The sequence below is a fragment of the Ictidomys tridecemlineatus genome (assembly GCF_052094955.1).
Source record: "Ictidomys tridecemlineatus isolate mIctTri1 chromosome 6 unlocalized genomic scaffold, mIctTri1.hap1 SUPER_6_unloc_1, whole genome shotgun sequence".
Classification (NCBI taxonomy): Eukaryota; Metazoa; Chordata; class Mammalia; order Rodentia; family Sciuridae; genus Ictidomys; species Ictidomys tridecemlineatus.
Genome location: NW_027520957.1, coordinates 820,887 through 834,281, shown reverse-complemented (window position 1 = coordinate 834,281; position 13,395 = coordinate 820,887). Strand labels below are relative to the sequence as shown.

Below are 13,395 nucleotides of genomic sequence, written 5' to 3'. Positions count from 1 at the left end.
CCCTGTCCTTTCCACCTGTCCAAGCCTCAACTTGCACCTTCAGAGAAGCAGAGCTCTGAGCTTCACCAGTGTCACACACATAGATGCCCTGGTCCCCCATCTCACACCGGTAGATGATGAGGCTTCTGCAGGTACCCTGGGCCACTATGCCAATGGTCTTGCCTGACCGTAGCTCCACACCATCCTGTGGAACCAAGAGGCCTGGTCAGGCACTGGTGGAGGGCAGCTGCCACTGGTGAGAGGCAGGGAGGGCATAAAGGAGTGGAAGAGAAGCACCTTCAGCCAGCGCACATCAACGTTGGGACAGGACAGCTCACACTCCAGGGTCACTTTCTCTTTCTGGGTAGCCACCATGTCCTGCAGTGGGCAGCTGAAGCTCACAGGCAGCTCTGGGAAGACAGGAGGAAGGTGATCAATGGTCTAGAATGTGCTTCCCAGGTGGGTGATAGGGAGTTCTGGCTGTCTCAAGTCACACATCCTGGTCCTCAATGTCCCCATTGCCTCCCAGGCCACCTTGGTGAAGGAGGCAGGCCTCTCTGGAGTAAGTCCTGCTACCTCCCCCCACTCACCAGTGACCACCAGCCGGGCAGACGTGTGCACACCCTCTGCCTTGAAGGCCACTAGCCCACTGTCCTGTGGCTGCAGCTCCCAGAGTGTGAGAATGTGCGTGGCCCCGTGCGCAGCCACATGGCACCTAGGCCCTGGCTGCAGCCGCAGTCCATCACGTGTCCAGGTACCCTCCACTTCGGCATGCGACAGCTCCACCTCCATAGTAGCTGTGCCCTGTTCTCTCGCCTCCACTGCCTGCAAGCCCCAAACCAACTCGACCTGGCGCACTGTGGAGATGCAGGAGAGGAGCCAGTGGTCCGCTGTACCCAGAGCCCTGCCTTTCCACCAGCCAGCATTGGGACCCCAGGGAAGGCACAGCCAGCTTCTCCAGGAGGTGCCAGAGGTGAGCAGAGGCCAGCAGCCATCAGCCCACACCCCAGGACCTGCCCTTCGGGAGAAGGTGGCGCCCCGCCCCTCTCGACACCCCACCCCTCCCGAGGCCCCAGGCCTGAGCCAGCACAGCGCCACTCACTTTCCACAGTGAGCTTGGCCTGGGTCTAGTGTCTTGCAGCCAAAAAAGCCATGGTGGGTGAAGCCCACGCTGCGCAGCACCAGCCAATGGCGTGTGCCCTCCACCTGGATCTCCACATTCTCCCCCGGCACCAAGACTGCGGCATACCAGGTCCACTTTACCTCGGGCCACTGACGCCTCAGCTCCGCTTCCAGCGTCACAGAGGTCCGCTCCTCCATGGTCTGCCGCTCCAGCTTCTTCTTGAACAGCACAGGCGCCTCTGGGATGGCGCAAGAGCCAAGGTCATCCTAGAAACCCAGGGCCAGCCCGCCCATAACCCAGATGGCCGCACTGCCCCCACCAGGTCCCTACGTTGCCCAGCCTCCCAGCTTGGAACAACCGTGCCATGCCCTAGTGCCTGGAACAACCAAGTGTGGCCTAAGACCAGCAGTATCTGGTCTCCAGCAAATGGGTGGTGCCCATCAGAGCCACTAGAATCCCTGCACTTTACTACAACCAAGAACATGTGCTTGTGTAAAGGAATGAAAAGCAGACTCCAGAGGGTTTCCCCACCCCATGATGCTCTGTGAGTACCCCAGTGCATTTGTCTCCATCACTCCCTCACTTAGGAACCTGCCATGGCTCCCACTTTATTTCAGGTGAAGTTCTGGCTCTCAAAGCTTTCCCCATCTCCTGCCTCTGCCTCTACCAGCTGCCAGCCTCACTCCCTTCACCTTCCCATCGCCAGATCAGCTGGGCCCCGACTCCTCCAGGAAGTCTGCCTTTAGTGCCTCAACCTTGGTTGGCCCTTCCCCACCAGATGCATCTGCAGGATGGTATCTTTCCTTCTAGGGAGAAGGCACCCAGCTCCTCATGTTACCCAAGTCAGTTCCATCTCCTGGTGGACAGGTTCTGTGTCCCCTGAGGTCAGCCAGACTTGCTGGCTGTAGAAACAATACAGCTCCTTGGAACCAGCCTGCAGGGGAGTCTGTGGCAGGGAGCTGCTTGCCCCACAGGTCCCTTTTTCAAGCTCACTTCTGATCCGGAGGGCAGCTGAAGAGGCGGCGCCCTCAGACTCCAGTGTGACCTGGCCCGCATCCTCCATTGCCACACTAGAGATGGTCAGGCTGCGGCTGGCACCACTCTGCGATATGAGGAACTTCTCACTGGGCTGCAGCTGGATGCCGTCTCGGTGTCACGTGACCACTGCATCGCTGGGGGACACCACACACTGAAAGGTGGCCTTGCAGCCCTCCTCTGCAACCACTGTGCTCAGCCCAGATGTGAGCTTGACCACGCAGGGCACTGCAGGGGAAGGTCTGCTTGAGGAGGTAGGAGTGTCTCTGTGAAGATCCCCACCCCTTGCTCACCTTCTCAGGGAAGTTGCTGAAAGGGGGCCCACTGCCCTATCGCCTTACCATCCCCCCCCTTACCATCTCCAGCTTACACCCCCCACCCCACCTAGCATACCACGGACACTGAGCTGGGCGCTGGTGCGGTCATCATGGCTCTCACACACATTCTCTCCTGCGTCTTCCTCACGCAGGCCCGACACTGTGAGCAAGCGGAGGGTGCCCTCGGCGGCCATCTGGAAGCGCTTGCCCGCCCGCAGCTGCGTGCTCCCACAGTACCACACCACCTCCGCCTGTGGTGGGCTCAGCTCACAGGCCAGGGTCACTGTGCCATCCAGATCCCCTGTGATGGACTCCAGAGGACTACAGAACTTGGCAACCACCTCTGCAAGCACAAGGGGATGTCCGTCAGCTACCTTGTGTACCCCAAGCTCCAGGAGGCTCTGCTATGTGTGGGTGCAGCAGGCCCAGTGATCCTGGAGGAGCTCACCTTCCACCTGCACTGGGAAGTCCTGACTCTCCGTGCCCACCCGGCAACTGTAGACTGCACTGTCAAGCACCTGGGCTCCTCTGACTGTCAGGGTGTGCCTGTCCCCCAGGCTGGTGGCCTAGTGCCGCTTGCTGCGCCGAATCCCCACACCATCCTTGAGCCAAGTCACTGCCGCCACAGAGGGTGTGGCCAACGTGGCTGTCAGGACGATGTCCTCATGTTCCCTGATCACCAGAGGCTCCTTGCGTCCAGATCTCTCCAGGGCTTGGGACTCAGGTGCTGGCTCTGAGGGAGGTCAGTTGACATGAAGGTGTAGGACTCTCCACACTAGCCCTAACCACTGCTTCTATCGGACTAGCACCTAAGGGCCACCATTTAGGGTGCTCAGTGTCATACAGGATGGCCAGAAGAAGTTGCTACCAGGTTGGGGGCCACCAGCTCTTTACCCAAGGTCCTGCCCTTCAGAGAGAAATCCACCCACAAATGAATACCACAGGGAGAAAGGGCAGCTAGCAGTCCAGATCAGGCCTCCCCCAACTGTGGGGCGGGTGGCATCCTCAAAGGCAGCCCAAGGAAACTCTGTTGGTGTCAAACCCTAAGAGCAGAGACTGACATTAGGCACTAGAGAGAGCACCAGAGCAGAGAGGGCCAGGGAGGCCAAGAAGGCCCTCCAATCCTGCCCTTGGAGCACTCGGATAGAGCATTGGTTGCAGAGTCAGTGGCTGGTGGGTGAGTGGTCAGGAGCACAGTCCAGGACAGAGACTGCTACAGTAAGAAGTCTGGTGTGAGATGCTCTGCACCAACACTGCTGGAATTCTTTGGGAGGGTGTCAGCCTGGAGGGACACTCCTGCTAGCCTTTCTGACAGAGGTACTGTGTGTTCAATAGATGCCAAGCCCACAGAGTGCGGAGAGGACCACATGGGAGGGTGGGACTATGGAGGAAAGGGAAGGGGGCTGCGAATGAGACTGAGGTGCAGCGGGCAGGGTGCCATCCCACAGTGCCCGCCTCAGAAGAGCTGGACTGTCAGGACGCCCAGGATCAAGACAAGAGCCAGGATCTGCAGAGGACATTGGGGCCAAGACTTCTGACACCCAGGCTGGAATCCCAACATGCAGGGGGCCTTAGCCTAGACGGAGACTCCAGCTCGGGAGAAGCTCTTTTCACCAACTCTGGGACCTAACAGCTTCCTGCACCTCCTGTGCCCCAGCCTCAATCACAGGAATTATGATAGGGTTATGGTGGACAGGTACAGGAACCTGGGCAGGAGACCCAGTAATGTGCGGAAATGACTAGGTGCTCTGACCCCAAGGACTTTCTAGCACCTGGAAGCTCTAGGAAGTGGTCCCTCAAGGGCCCCAATATGCACAAGGCCAGAGAGCCCTGCAGATTGCCCCAATTGGTCAGGCAAGCATCCATCCTGACCAGCCCTGGCAGGATGTCACCCACCTGTGACGTCCAGGTGGAAGGAGACCCTCTGGCCCCCGGCCTCGCAGCTGTACTCCCCAGCGTCCGCCTTGCCCGCCTGCTGCACCACCAGCTGTCGCCTGAAGCCAGAGGCCTCCAGGCGTACCTGGGAGCTCTGGCTCAGCTTCTTTCCATCCTTGTACCATGTCACCTCAGTCTGGGCCTGGGCCACCTCGCAGCTTAGAGTGGCACTAGCCCCGGGCCTCAGTCTTCACCTCGCTGCGTGCCAGCTGCTCTTTGGCAAACACCACCTTAGGCTCTGGGTACAGAAGGGAGGGACACAGGTCAGGGACTCAAGGAAGCCACCTTGAGAAAGACATCTGGCTAGACAACTAAGGACAGACCCTCTGCAGGCCACACTAGCTCATGCCCTGGAGAAGCCCTATCACCCTCAGCACAAGGAACCACAGTGTGTGACACAGCCCCCTCCCCTGCTGCATGGGGCTGTTCCATGTGGGGACTCTCTGACAGATTCCTGCATAGGCTTCTCCCTGGGGACACGGCACCCCCCTGTCAATGACCAGGAATAGTCTCCCCAGGACCATGCAGGGCATGAGCTCTGGGCAAGGCCCTGGCAGAGCCCAGTTCCTCCTGATCTGAGCATGTTGGCAGCTCCTCTGAAGCCTGAGCCACTCCTGTTAGCCACCAGTGTGTACTCATCCTGGGTGTCAGTCCACAGTTTCCACTCCATGCCTAGTAGCATTGTCCTCTTCCCTTCACTTTCAGCTTCTTTGTATAATGAATGCCTGAGATCTGACCACTGCTATGATGTGAACGTCTTCCCATCTTTCCACAGTGCCTAGAGTCTTCTGATGCGTCAGTGCATTTAGTTCTAATGTGGTCAAATATGTTGACCTCGCTCTTGTGGTAAGTGCATTTGGGTTCTATGCAGGAAAGCTTTCCTTCCTGAGGTCCTTAAGAAGTACACACCATCATCTCAGATGTTTATGGTTTGACTTTTGCACTGAATTCTCCAACCCAACTTGAACTTACCCTATAAGCTGTGAGTTACTGGTCTAATTCTTTCAAGTGGTTAAATGTTCAAAGCTCCATTTGTCAAAGTAAGGCAGGAGACACATAGGCAAATAGAAATCTGGATCTCATAGAATGGGGTCCCACCACCCCAGATTCAAACCCTAGGCTACAGCTGATGGCTTGGGTTCTATTTTGTTTTGGCTCCTAACTGGAAGACTCTGCTCGCGCTTGGAGCCCACATTTCCTGCTGTTCCCCCAGGTTTCTTGATGACCTCAACATAGGTCAATGCCAAGGAGCTGCTTTGAACCTAGGCAATTCTTCTGTTTTAAAGAATGAGAACAAGACACATTCAACTTAACAAACACATTACCCCATCCCACTGTTGGAATAAGAAGTTAAAATTGCACACTCTGAATTGACTCATAGGAAGACAACAGTCAAGTGAACTCTCCAGTCAAAGGTTAATTCCTCATCAAAACAGTATAAAGACTCCTGGACAGAAGACTGCTGGACACAGGGTCCCCACAGTGCCCTTGGGGATCCTTCCATGCTGTGGGAGTTGGCCTTGCTTCTGATAAATCTGCTACCAAGCTCTCACCCAGCATCGTGTGCATACTTCGTTTTCAGGTTGTGGGACAGGAACCCTTCCGTGCTCACACGACCCTGTGTTACAGAAGAGCCATCCTTTCTTCACACGTGTGCAGAGTGGGAAAAGGTAATGCAGACCGGGTACTGGGACTCCACCTCTGCACAAGTCTGTGTGTGAGCTCACCTCTGCACTTCATCCCAAAACACACTTGCTTAGATGTTGACTGGGACTGAGCATCCCTGATCCTTCCACATATTTCTGTCCATTTATGTATATCTTTGTCATCTCTCAAAAAAGCACACAGGGTCTCTGATGTCTTTTATCAGGCTTGAAATTACTAACAGCACTTTTGAAGCTCTTTCAGATCTTTCATGGGGTCGTTTTCAAATCATTTATCGCTAGTGTGCTGTGACACACTTACTTTATATTGTTTTTATATATGGCACTTGAACGTCTCAGATCTTACTGAGCCAGTGGTTTAGCTTTTGGACAAATCATACCATCTGTAACCTTCACTTCTTCCTGATTTCACGCCTCTCGTTTCCTCTCCTCTCTAACCATGCCATGCACTGTGGCTTCACCTGTGACAGCTGCTGCCTTGAGAGGCTCCTGATCTCAGAGACACTCTCAGGGTTTCCCTTTGTGAATTTTGTATAAAACTATTTACTAAATTGAGAAAGAGCCTTCTACTTACATCTTTTTGCACTGCCTTACAAATCTTAAGACAAAAAAATTTTATAGCATGATTGAGGATACATTTTGTCAAACATTTCTGCGCAATTTACAGTGTCAAATTTTTATCAAATACTTTATTCTGCACTTATATTGATGAACTACATTTTTTCAATCAGAAATGATAATGCTTCATGTTGATTTCCTGATATTTGTACTGTTAAGCAGACATGTATCCCTGGATGAAGAATTCCATTAGCATTCTGATTCTCTTAATGTATTGCTGAATTCAGCCTGCTAAATCTTTGTTCAGTTGATACTGACAACAGATTGACCTAAAATATGAATTCCTTCTATTTTTTTGGTTTGGTGTTAGTACCAATGTTACTACTTCTGTAAGTCAGACTTAAAAGTGCACCCCTTTCTGTTCTCTACAGGAACCTCCCTGGATACAGGAGAGTTCACTTCCAGCACATGTGGGGACTTCTCCACTGGAGCCACTTGGCTTCTACTGCCCCTTGAAAAGCCGCTTTCCTCCTGGCTCCACTGTTAACAGCCCTGAGAACTATGTAAGCTCTCTATTTTTTCTTGGGTCAGTTTTTATTTAGTCTTTAAGAAACTGGATAATTTATCAAAACTTTTAAAATCTCGTTGCATAAAATAATGAATATGCTTATTAAAATAATGTATCAGAAATAGATATTACAGGGTTTGGTATGTAGACCAAATATGGGTTGAGAATCCCTTTTCCAAAATGCCTGGGCCAGAAGTGCTTTGGATTACAGATTAAAAAAAAAAAGATTTCTAGATCTTTGCAGACAAATGTTGAGCTTTCTTGGGGATGAGACCCAATGCTAACCACAAAATTCATTTAAGTTTCATGATGACCTTAAACACTGAGCCTGAATGTGATTATACAGTGTTTTTAATAATTTTGTATATGAAGTGAAGCTTTGCAATGTGAAGCCCATGACTTGTGGTGTCATGTCAGCACAAAGCCTCTGCCTTGGGAGCATCTGGGGTTGCAGGTTGGGGATGCTATGTGGTATCTCTGTGGACCATGCCCACACTGACAGGAAGCTCAACTCTCCTAACAAGCAGGCTCCATGAATCAGCAGGGAACCAGACACAGAGTCCCCAGGAAAAGGGAACAGCCTAGCCAAATAGTAATCTGGCCTCACCAACTGTGCCAAAGCACTATATTGATGAACTACATTTTTTTTAGAACTATGTTCTACCTCTAAGTTGCTAAGTTGAACACCAAGGGGAATTCTGGTCCAGAATAATGGAATTAGGGCTGAGGATGTAGCTCAGAGTAGAGCACTTGTCTATCGGCACCACAAAAAAAAAAAAAAAAAAAAAAAAAGAGAGAGAATGAGATAAAATAACAGAAAACATGAATTGCTTTGAAAACAGGATTCCAACCTCTCCTGTGAGTAGCACAGCACGTGTCCACAGAGGGGGTAGACAGCATGTCCGAGTTCTTGGAAAGAAGGGAAGAGTGTTCCAGAACACCTACACAACTGACCCTCCATAGCCCATGTCAGCATTGATCAAATCCTGATCTGGCTGAGTGTCTGGGATTTCCCAGGTTGGTTCAACAAACTCAAAAATCTCTTGTTAGGAAGAGCGTGTGGGGGGCTGGGTGAGTCCTGGAGGAACTGTGATATACTTCAGAGAGGGACCCTCATTGGCTCAGCTCTGAGTACCAGGGAAGAGCAGAGTCCAGAAAAGACTAACACTCAGCAGTGTTAGTCAGGACAGGTTATGGGAATATGAGATGGACATCATAGGTGGACACGCCAAGTGCAGCACACAGCTGTGGCCTCCTCAGACACTTCCTCTCACACCCAGTGGCTTAGCCACAGGTGTGAGTTCAGGAGACATACAGACATGTACATGGATGGAAAATACACCAGGTCACTGTGGGCACTGGCAAGGCTCCCCTTCATCTCCAAACACAGTGACGGTGGAACCACAAGAACTCACCTGTGACATCCAGATGGAAGGAGACCCTCTGGCCCCTGGCCTCACAGCTGTACTCCCCAGCGTCTGCATTGCCCACCTGCTGCCCCACCAGCTGCCGCCTGCAGCTAGAGGCCTCCATGCGCACCTGGGAGCTCTGGCTCAGCTTTTTCCCATCCTTGTACCATGTCACCTCTGTCTGGGACTGGGCCACCTCGCAGCTCAGAGTGGCGCAGGCCCCCGCCTGGGCTTTCACCTCGCTGCATGCAGGCTTCTTCTTGGCAAACAGGACCTTGGGCTCTGGGTAGAGAGGGAAAGGACACATAGGTCAAGGACTCCAGAAGAGACCCAGCCCTGTCTCACAGCCCAAGCCCACCTCAGGGATGGCTGAACAGAGTGTCCATCATGAGCAGAACATTACATGGCCATGCCTAAGTTCTATCCTACAAATTACCCAAGCTGCAAACTGCAAGGCTGGTGAGTAGACAGCTGGGCAGCCTGTCCTCATCAGAGCCCTAATAACTTTCTGATCCACTCTGATCCTGCAGGTAACTGCACTGTCACAGCCCACAAGGCCACCACAGCCAGGCCTACCTCCTGATGCCAACACCCTCCCAGCTGTTGGGAATAGACCATGACCCTTCTCCTCCCTGGAACCCCAGCCCATCAGTGACTTCCCAGCTCTCCCATCATGCAGGGAGCACAAAAGCAGGGGGAGGCAGACATAGCAGGGAAGTCCACCTGAGCACCAAACCAGAAACCCACATCTTTGTTGGCAACAGCTACCAAAGGAATGCAGGAGACCAGATTGCCAGTTCTGGTCAATCAGCAGAGAACCCAGAGCCTGTGCAAGCCAATCAGCAGAAAACCAAGTGCCAGCCAATCAGCATAGAGCTCAGTAACAGTGTGGGCCAGTTAGCAGACAGCTCAGTACCAGATGGGGCAAATTAACAGAGAGCTCAGTGCCAGCCAATCAGTAGACAGCCAAGTGCCACTGTGGGCCAATCAGCAGACAGCCAACTGCCAGCAAATCAGCAGAGAGCTCAATGCCAGTGGGGAAAAAATCTGTAGGGAGCTATGTGCCACTGTGGGCCAATCAGCAGACAGCTGTCATCCTGGACCTATCAGGAGAGAGCCCAGCACCAGTCTGGCTATCAGGAGCAAGGTTCCCAGCCATAGGTGGCACTTTCCCAGGCTGAGAGACAGGTCACAGTGGGGAGGGGAGGAGATGAGGAAGCAAGAAGGGATAGACATGAACGATTCCAAAGGGCCCAAGTAAGGGCTTCTGGAGCTCTGGGCCCAGCAAGTAGGAACAGGCAGGTAGAGGGAGCCCCTGCCCCTGCAGGACACACTCCCCAGGTACAAACAACTCCCAGTGCCCAACTCCACCCAGAGCTGGGCCACAGATGCTGAGGTCCAAGATTAGGAAGGACACAGGCCTCACAGAGCCTAGGCTGCCACAGGTGCCTTAGAGTTACCACCCTCCCTCCATTCACCCAGCCCTAGCAGCACCCACCTGTGACATCTAGACGGAAGGAGACCCTCTGGCCCCCAGCCTCGCAGCTGTCCTCCCCGACATTTGCCTTGCCTGCCTGCTGCACCACAAGCTGCCGCCTGCAGCCAGAGACCTCCACGCGCACCTGGGAGCTCTGGCTCAGCTTCTTCCCATCCTTGTACCATGTCACTTCTGTCTGGGCCTAGGCCACCTCGCAGCTCAGAGTGGCACTCGCCCCCGCCTTGGCCTTCACCTCACTGAGTGCCAGCTGCTCTTTAGCAAATACCACCTTGGGCTCTGGGGACAGGGAGGAGTAACATGCAGGTCAGGGACTCTGTCCAGGGCAGGAAGCCACCTGAGGAAAGCCATCTGGCTAGACAGCTGAGGACAGACCGTTCTGCAGGCCACACTAGCTCGTGCCCTGTAGAAGCAAGGCACCCTCAGCACAAGGGACCTCAGTGTGTGACACAGCCTGCCCCTGCTGCATGGGGCTGTTGCAGGTGGGAACACTGTGACAGCTTTCTGCACAGGCTCCACCCTGGGGATTATGCACCCGCCCATGACCAGCAAGAGTCCCCCCCAGGACCGTGCAGGGCATGAGCTCTGCTGGGTCACCCAGTTCCTGCCTGCTATGAGCCTGACAGCTTCTCTGGTGATGTTCGGCCACTCCTGTGCCTTATCCTGAGGCCCATGTGGCTGAGGCTTTTCCTTTTCTAGCCAATGGTGCTTGGTCTCCCTGCTGAGACTTGTACTCAGTAGTCAGTAGCGTGAGCTCTCCTTCATGTTTGTTCTGGGGCTTGTTACATATTTCAATAATAGTCCTTCATTTCAGGAGACATATGTTGATCTGCCTCTGTGGGCAGCACCATCATGTCCTGTGTAGGAACCTGTTACCCTGAGGTCATACACGATCCACACCACCTGCTAAGAGCTGGTTCTACTCCAGGTGGGAATCTGACGCACCCAATTGATGACTGTGTGTGGAGAGAGGGAGACGTCACTTCCATTCTCTTCCATGCAGACCTGTGGCTGAGGTCTCCACACCACTCACCTGACAGCCATCCTCTTTCTGTGCCCCACACCCTTGCCATGGTAAAAGGTGCTCTGAGGATGCTCAGGTCTCTGGGCTCCATGTGCTATTCTCCTGGCCCTGTCTCTATGCCCTTGTGGTGCCCAGCTGTCTTCTGTACTATGGCTGAAGAGTACGTCTGGGTTTAGACAGATTGAATGTTCTCTCTTTGCTCATGGTACGGTGTCTCCACCTGTCCTTTGGACTCAACTTGACAATCTTCACACTCCCTGAAAAAGAACTCTGTGGATCATCAGGAGCAGACTTTTCTCTATCTTGTACACGTTTCTCAAAACTGACTCGTGTCACCTCTGTGTCTCCCTAACATACTTACTAATTTGTCCTCTGAGGCCTTAAATATGCTTCCTCTGCATGCAGTTACAACATATGGTACTGGGGATGCTATGGTAGTTCTGTTACTTTCTGACTCTGTAGCTCATCTACAGACAGAAGTTGTGGAATCTACGCTCACTTTACCCAAGCTGTGAGTCTCTGTTTGATATTCCTCCTCAGTATCTCATGAGGCTGGACACACTGTCATGTGGCCCTGTTGTCCTTAAAAGGGAAGTGCTCAGAGTTATGCTAAAGGGTGGCGATTGCTGCTGTAGTGCCCTCCACAGAGGGCTTAGGAAGCTCCTCTTCTTACCAGAGCAGGGGTTTGCTGCAGTGCTGGGACCTGACAGGCCTCCCACACATAGGCAAGTGCTCCACCATGGAGCCACACCCCAGCCTAAGAAGGTATAAACACAAAAGGAAGCTAAACTATGTCTCTCAGGTGAGAAGTCAAACTTCTACTGCAGCAACAACTCCTTCCTGAGGGGTCTCTCTGTGTAAACAGTTGCAGTCTGCAAGTCTCTGCTTCTGTAATCAGGCTTGCTCAGCAGCTGGGGCAGCTGCCTGGAGATCGAGGAGAGAGCAAGGCCACTTGCATGAGAGAAGTCTTGAAACCCAGGAGTCTGTATTGTATTAAGATGCTGAGAACAAAGAGGAGAGCTCAGCCTTCAGAGAAGACTCTGTCGAGGCCACACAGGAGCTGAAAGAATCTTGCTCTTTACATCTCCAAGCATAGCTTGTCTCTCTCCAGTGCCACATTTTCTGTAACATTATCAAGCACTCCATTCTCTATTGTGGGAGACCAACCTTGCACTTGACTGAGTCATACTCCCCAGCTGGGTGCTGAGGCGCTCAGTCACAGAAATGTGGCAGAGCTTTCCCCACCCTTCTTGGGTCCGAGGGTGGGTGTCTCGTGCATGGGTGTGTCTTGCTACAGCCCCATGGGTGGAACTATACTCATCTGTTCCTTTGTAATATAACCCTTGCCCTGTTTAGGATAGAATCTTCCATGGAAGTGCCTTATGTGTATCCCCTTCTCTTACTGTGCCCTTGGCTGTGGCCTATCCAGGTTTGAGTCAACCTGCTGACAGTGGACATCAGGAAGATAGACTCAGACCCCTGAAACCTGACCCCTTGCCTCATTTGAATCACTTCTCCTTAATAAAAGGGGTCAGAGTGTGCTCTCTCGCTCTCGCTCTCTCTCTCTCTCTCTCTCTCTCTCTCTCTCTCTTCCTGCAGACCCTTAAGGTCAGAGGAGCCATCAAAGCGACCTCAATGAAAAAGGTATTTGTATCTCTTGTGTAGTTATTTTGCACAATCCAGTCATCCCAGTTTCCCTGGAGTTACCCCTGAGCATTTTAGTCATGAACTGAAACCTGGCACTCTATCTTCTGAGGGGGACTCATGCCTTTTCTCTCATGGTCTCTTCAAGCCATAATCATACTGATTTGTTGATGTTCTGATCAATAAACAACTTTGTGTCCTGGATTCCAATCTTCACCCAGTGTGTGCTGTGCTCTCAGTATGGGCCCCATGCAGTTTGCCAGTGTTCTGCACAGGATTTTGGCCCTGGTATCCATCTGAGATGAGCCTGTGATTGCAAAGTTGAATGCACTTTTCACCAGATTTTGATGTCGGTATTATACCATCTATATAAAATGAGTCAGGGGGCACATATCCCCTTTCTATTCTCTAGAAAGATGATCATGAACAGAGTAGTTTATTTCAAATATATATGGTATAATTAACCCATGATAAATGAATTTAGCTCTTTTGAGAGATTTTTTAAATTAGACTCCATTGCTTTAAAAAGCTATAGGATTGTTTGAGTTCTCTACTTTTCCTTGTGTAAATTCTGATGTAGTTTTCCAGGAATTGGCTAATTTGTCAATTTTTTCAAATTTCCTAGCATTAAATCATAAAATGTC

General features: G+C 52.2%; 1 protein-coding gene across 1 annotated transcript in view; it reads right to left on the bottom strand.

Moving 5' to 3' along the window:
* Positions 1-13,395, bottom strand: part of LOC120885683 (obscurin-like) — a 67,190-nt gene that overhangs the window by 28,602 nt on the left and 25,193 nt on the right. The window contains 12 exon segments of the mRNA XM_078035638.1: positions 16-184; positions 277-389; positions 570-836; positions 1,082-1,104; positions 1,106-1,340; positions 2,096-2,365; positions 2,531-2,797; positions 2,903-3,181; positions 4,351-4,567; positions 4,569-4,627; positions 8,595-8,870; positions 10,087-10,362. Coding sequence (XP_077891764.1) covers positions 16-184; positions 277-389; positions 570-836; positions 1,082-1,104; positions 1,106-1,340; positions 2,096-2,365; positions 2,531-2,797; positions 2,903-3,181; positions 4,351-4,567; positions 4,569-4,627; positions 8,595-8,870; positions 10,087-10,362 — 2,451 coding nt within the window.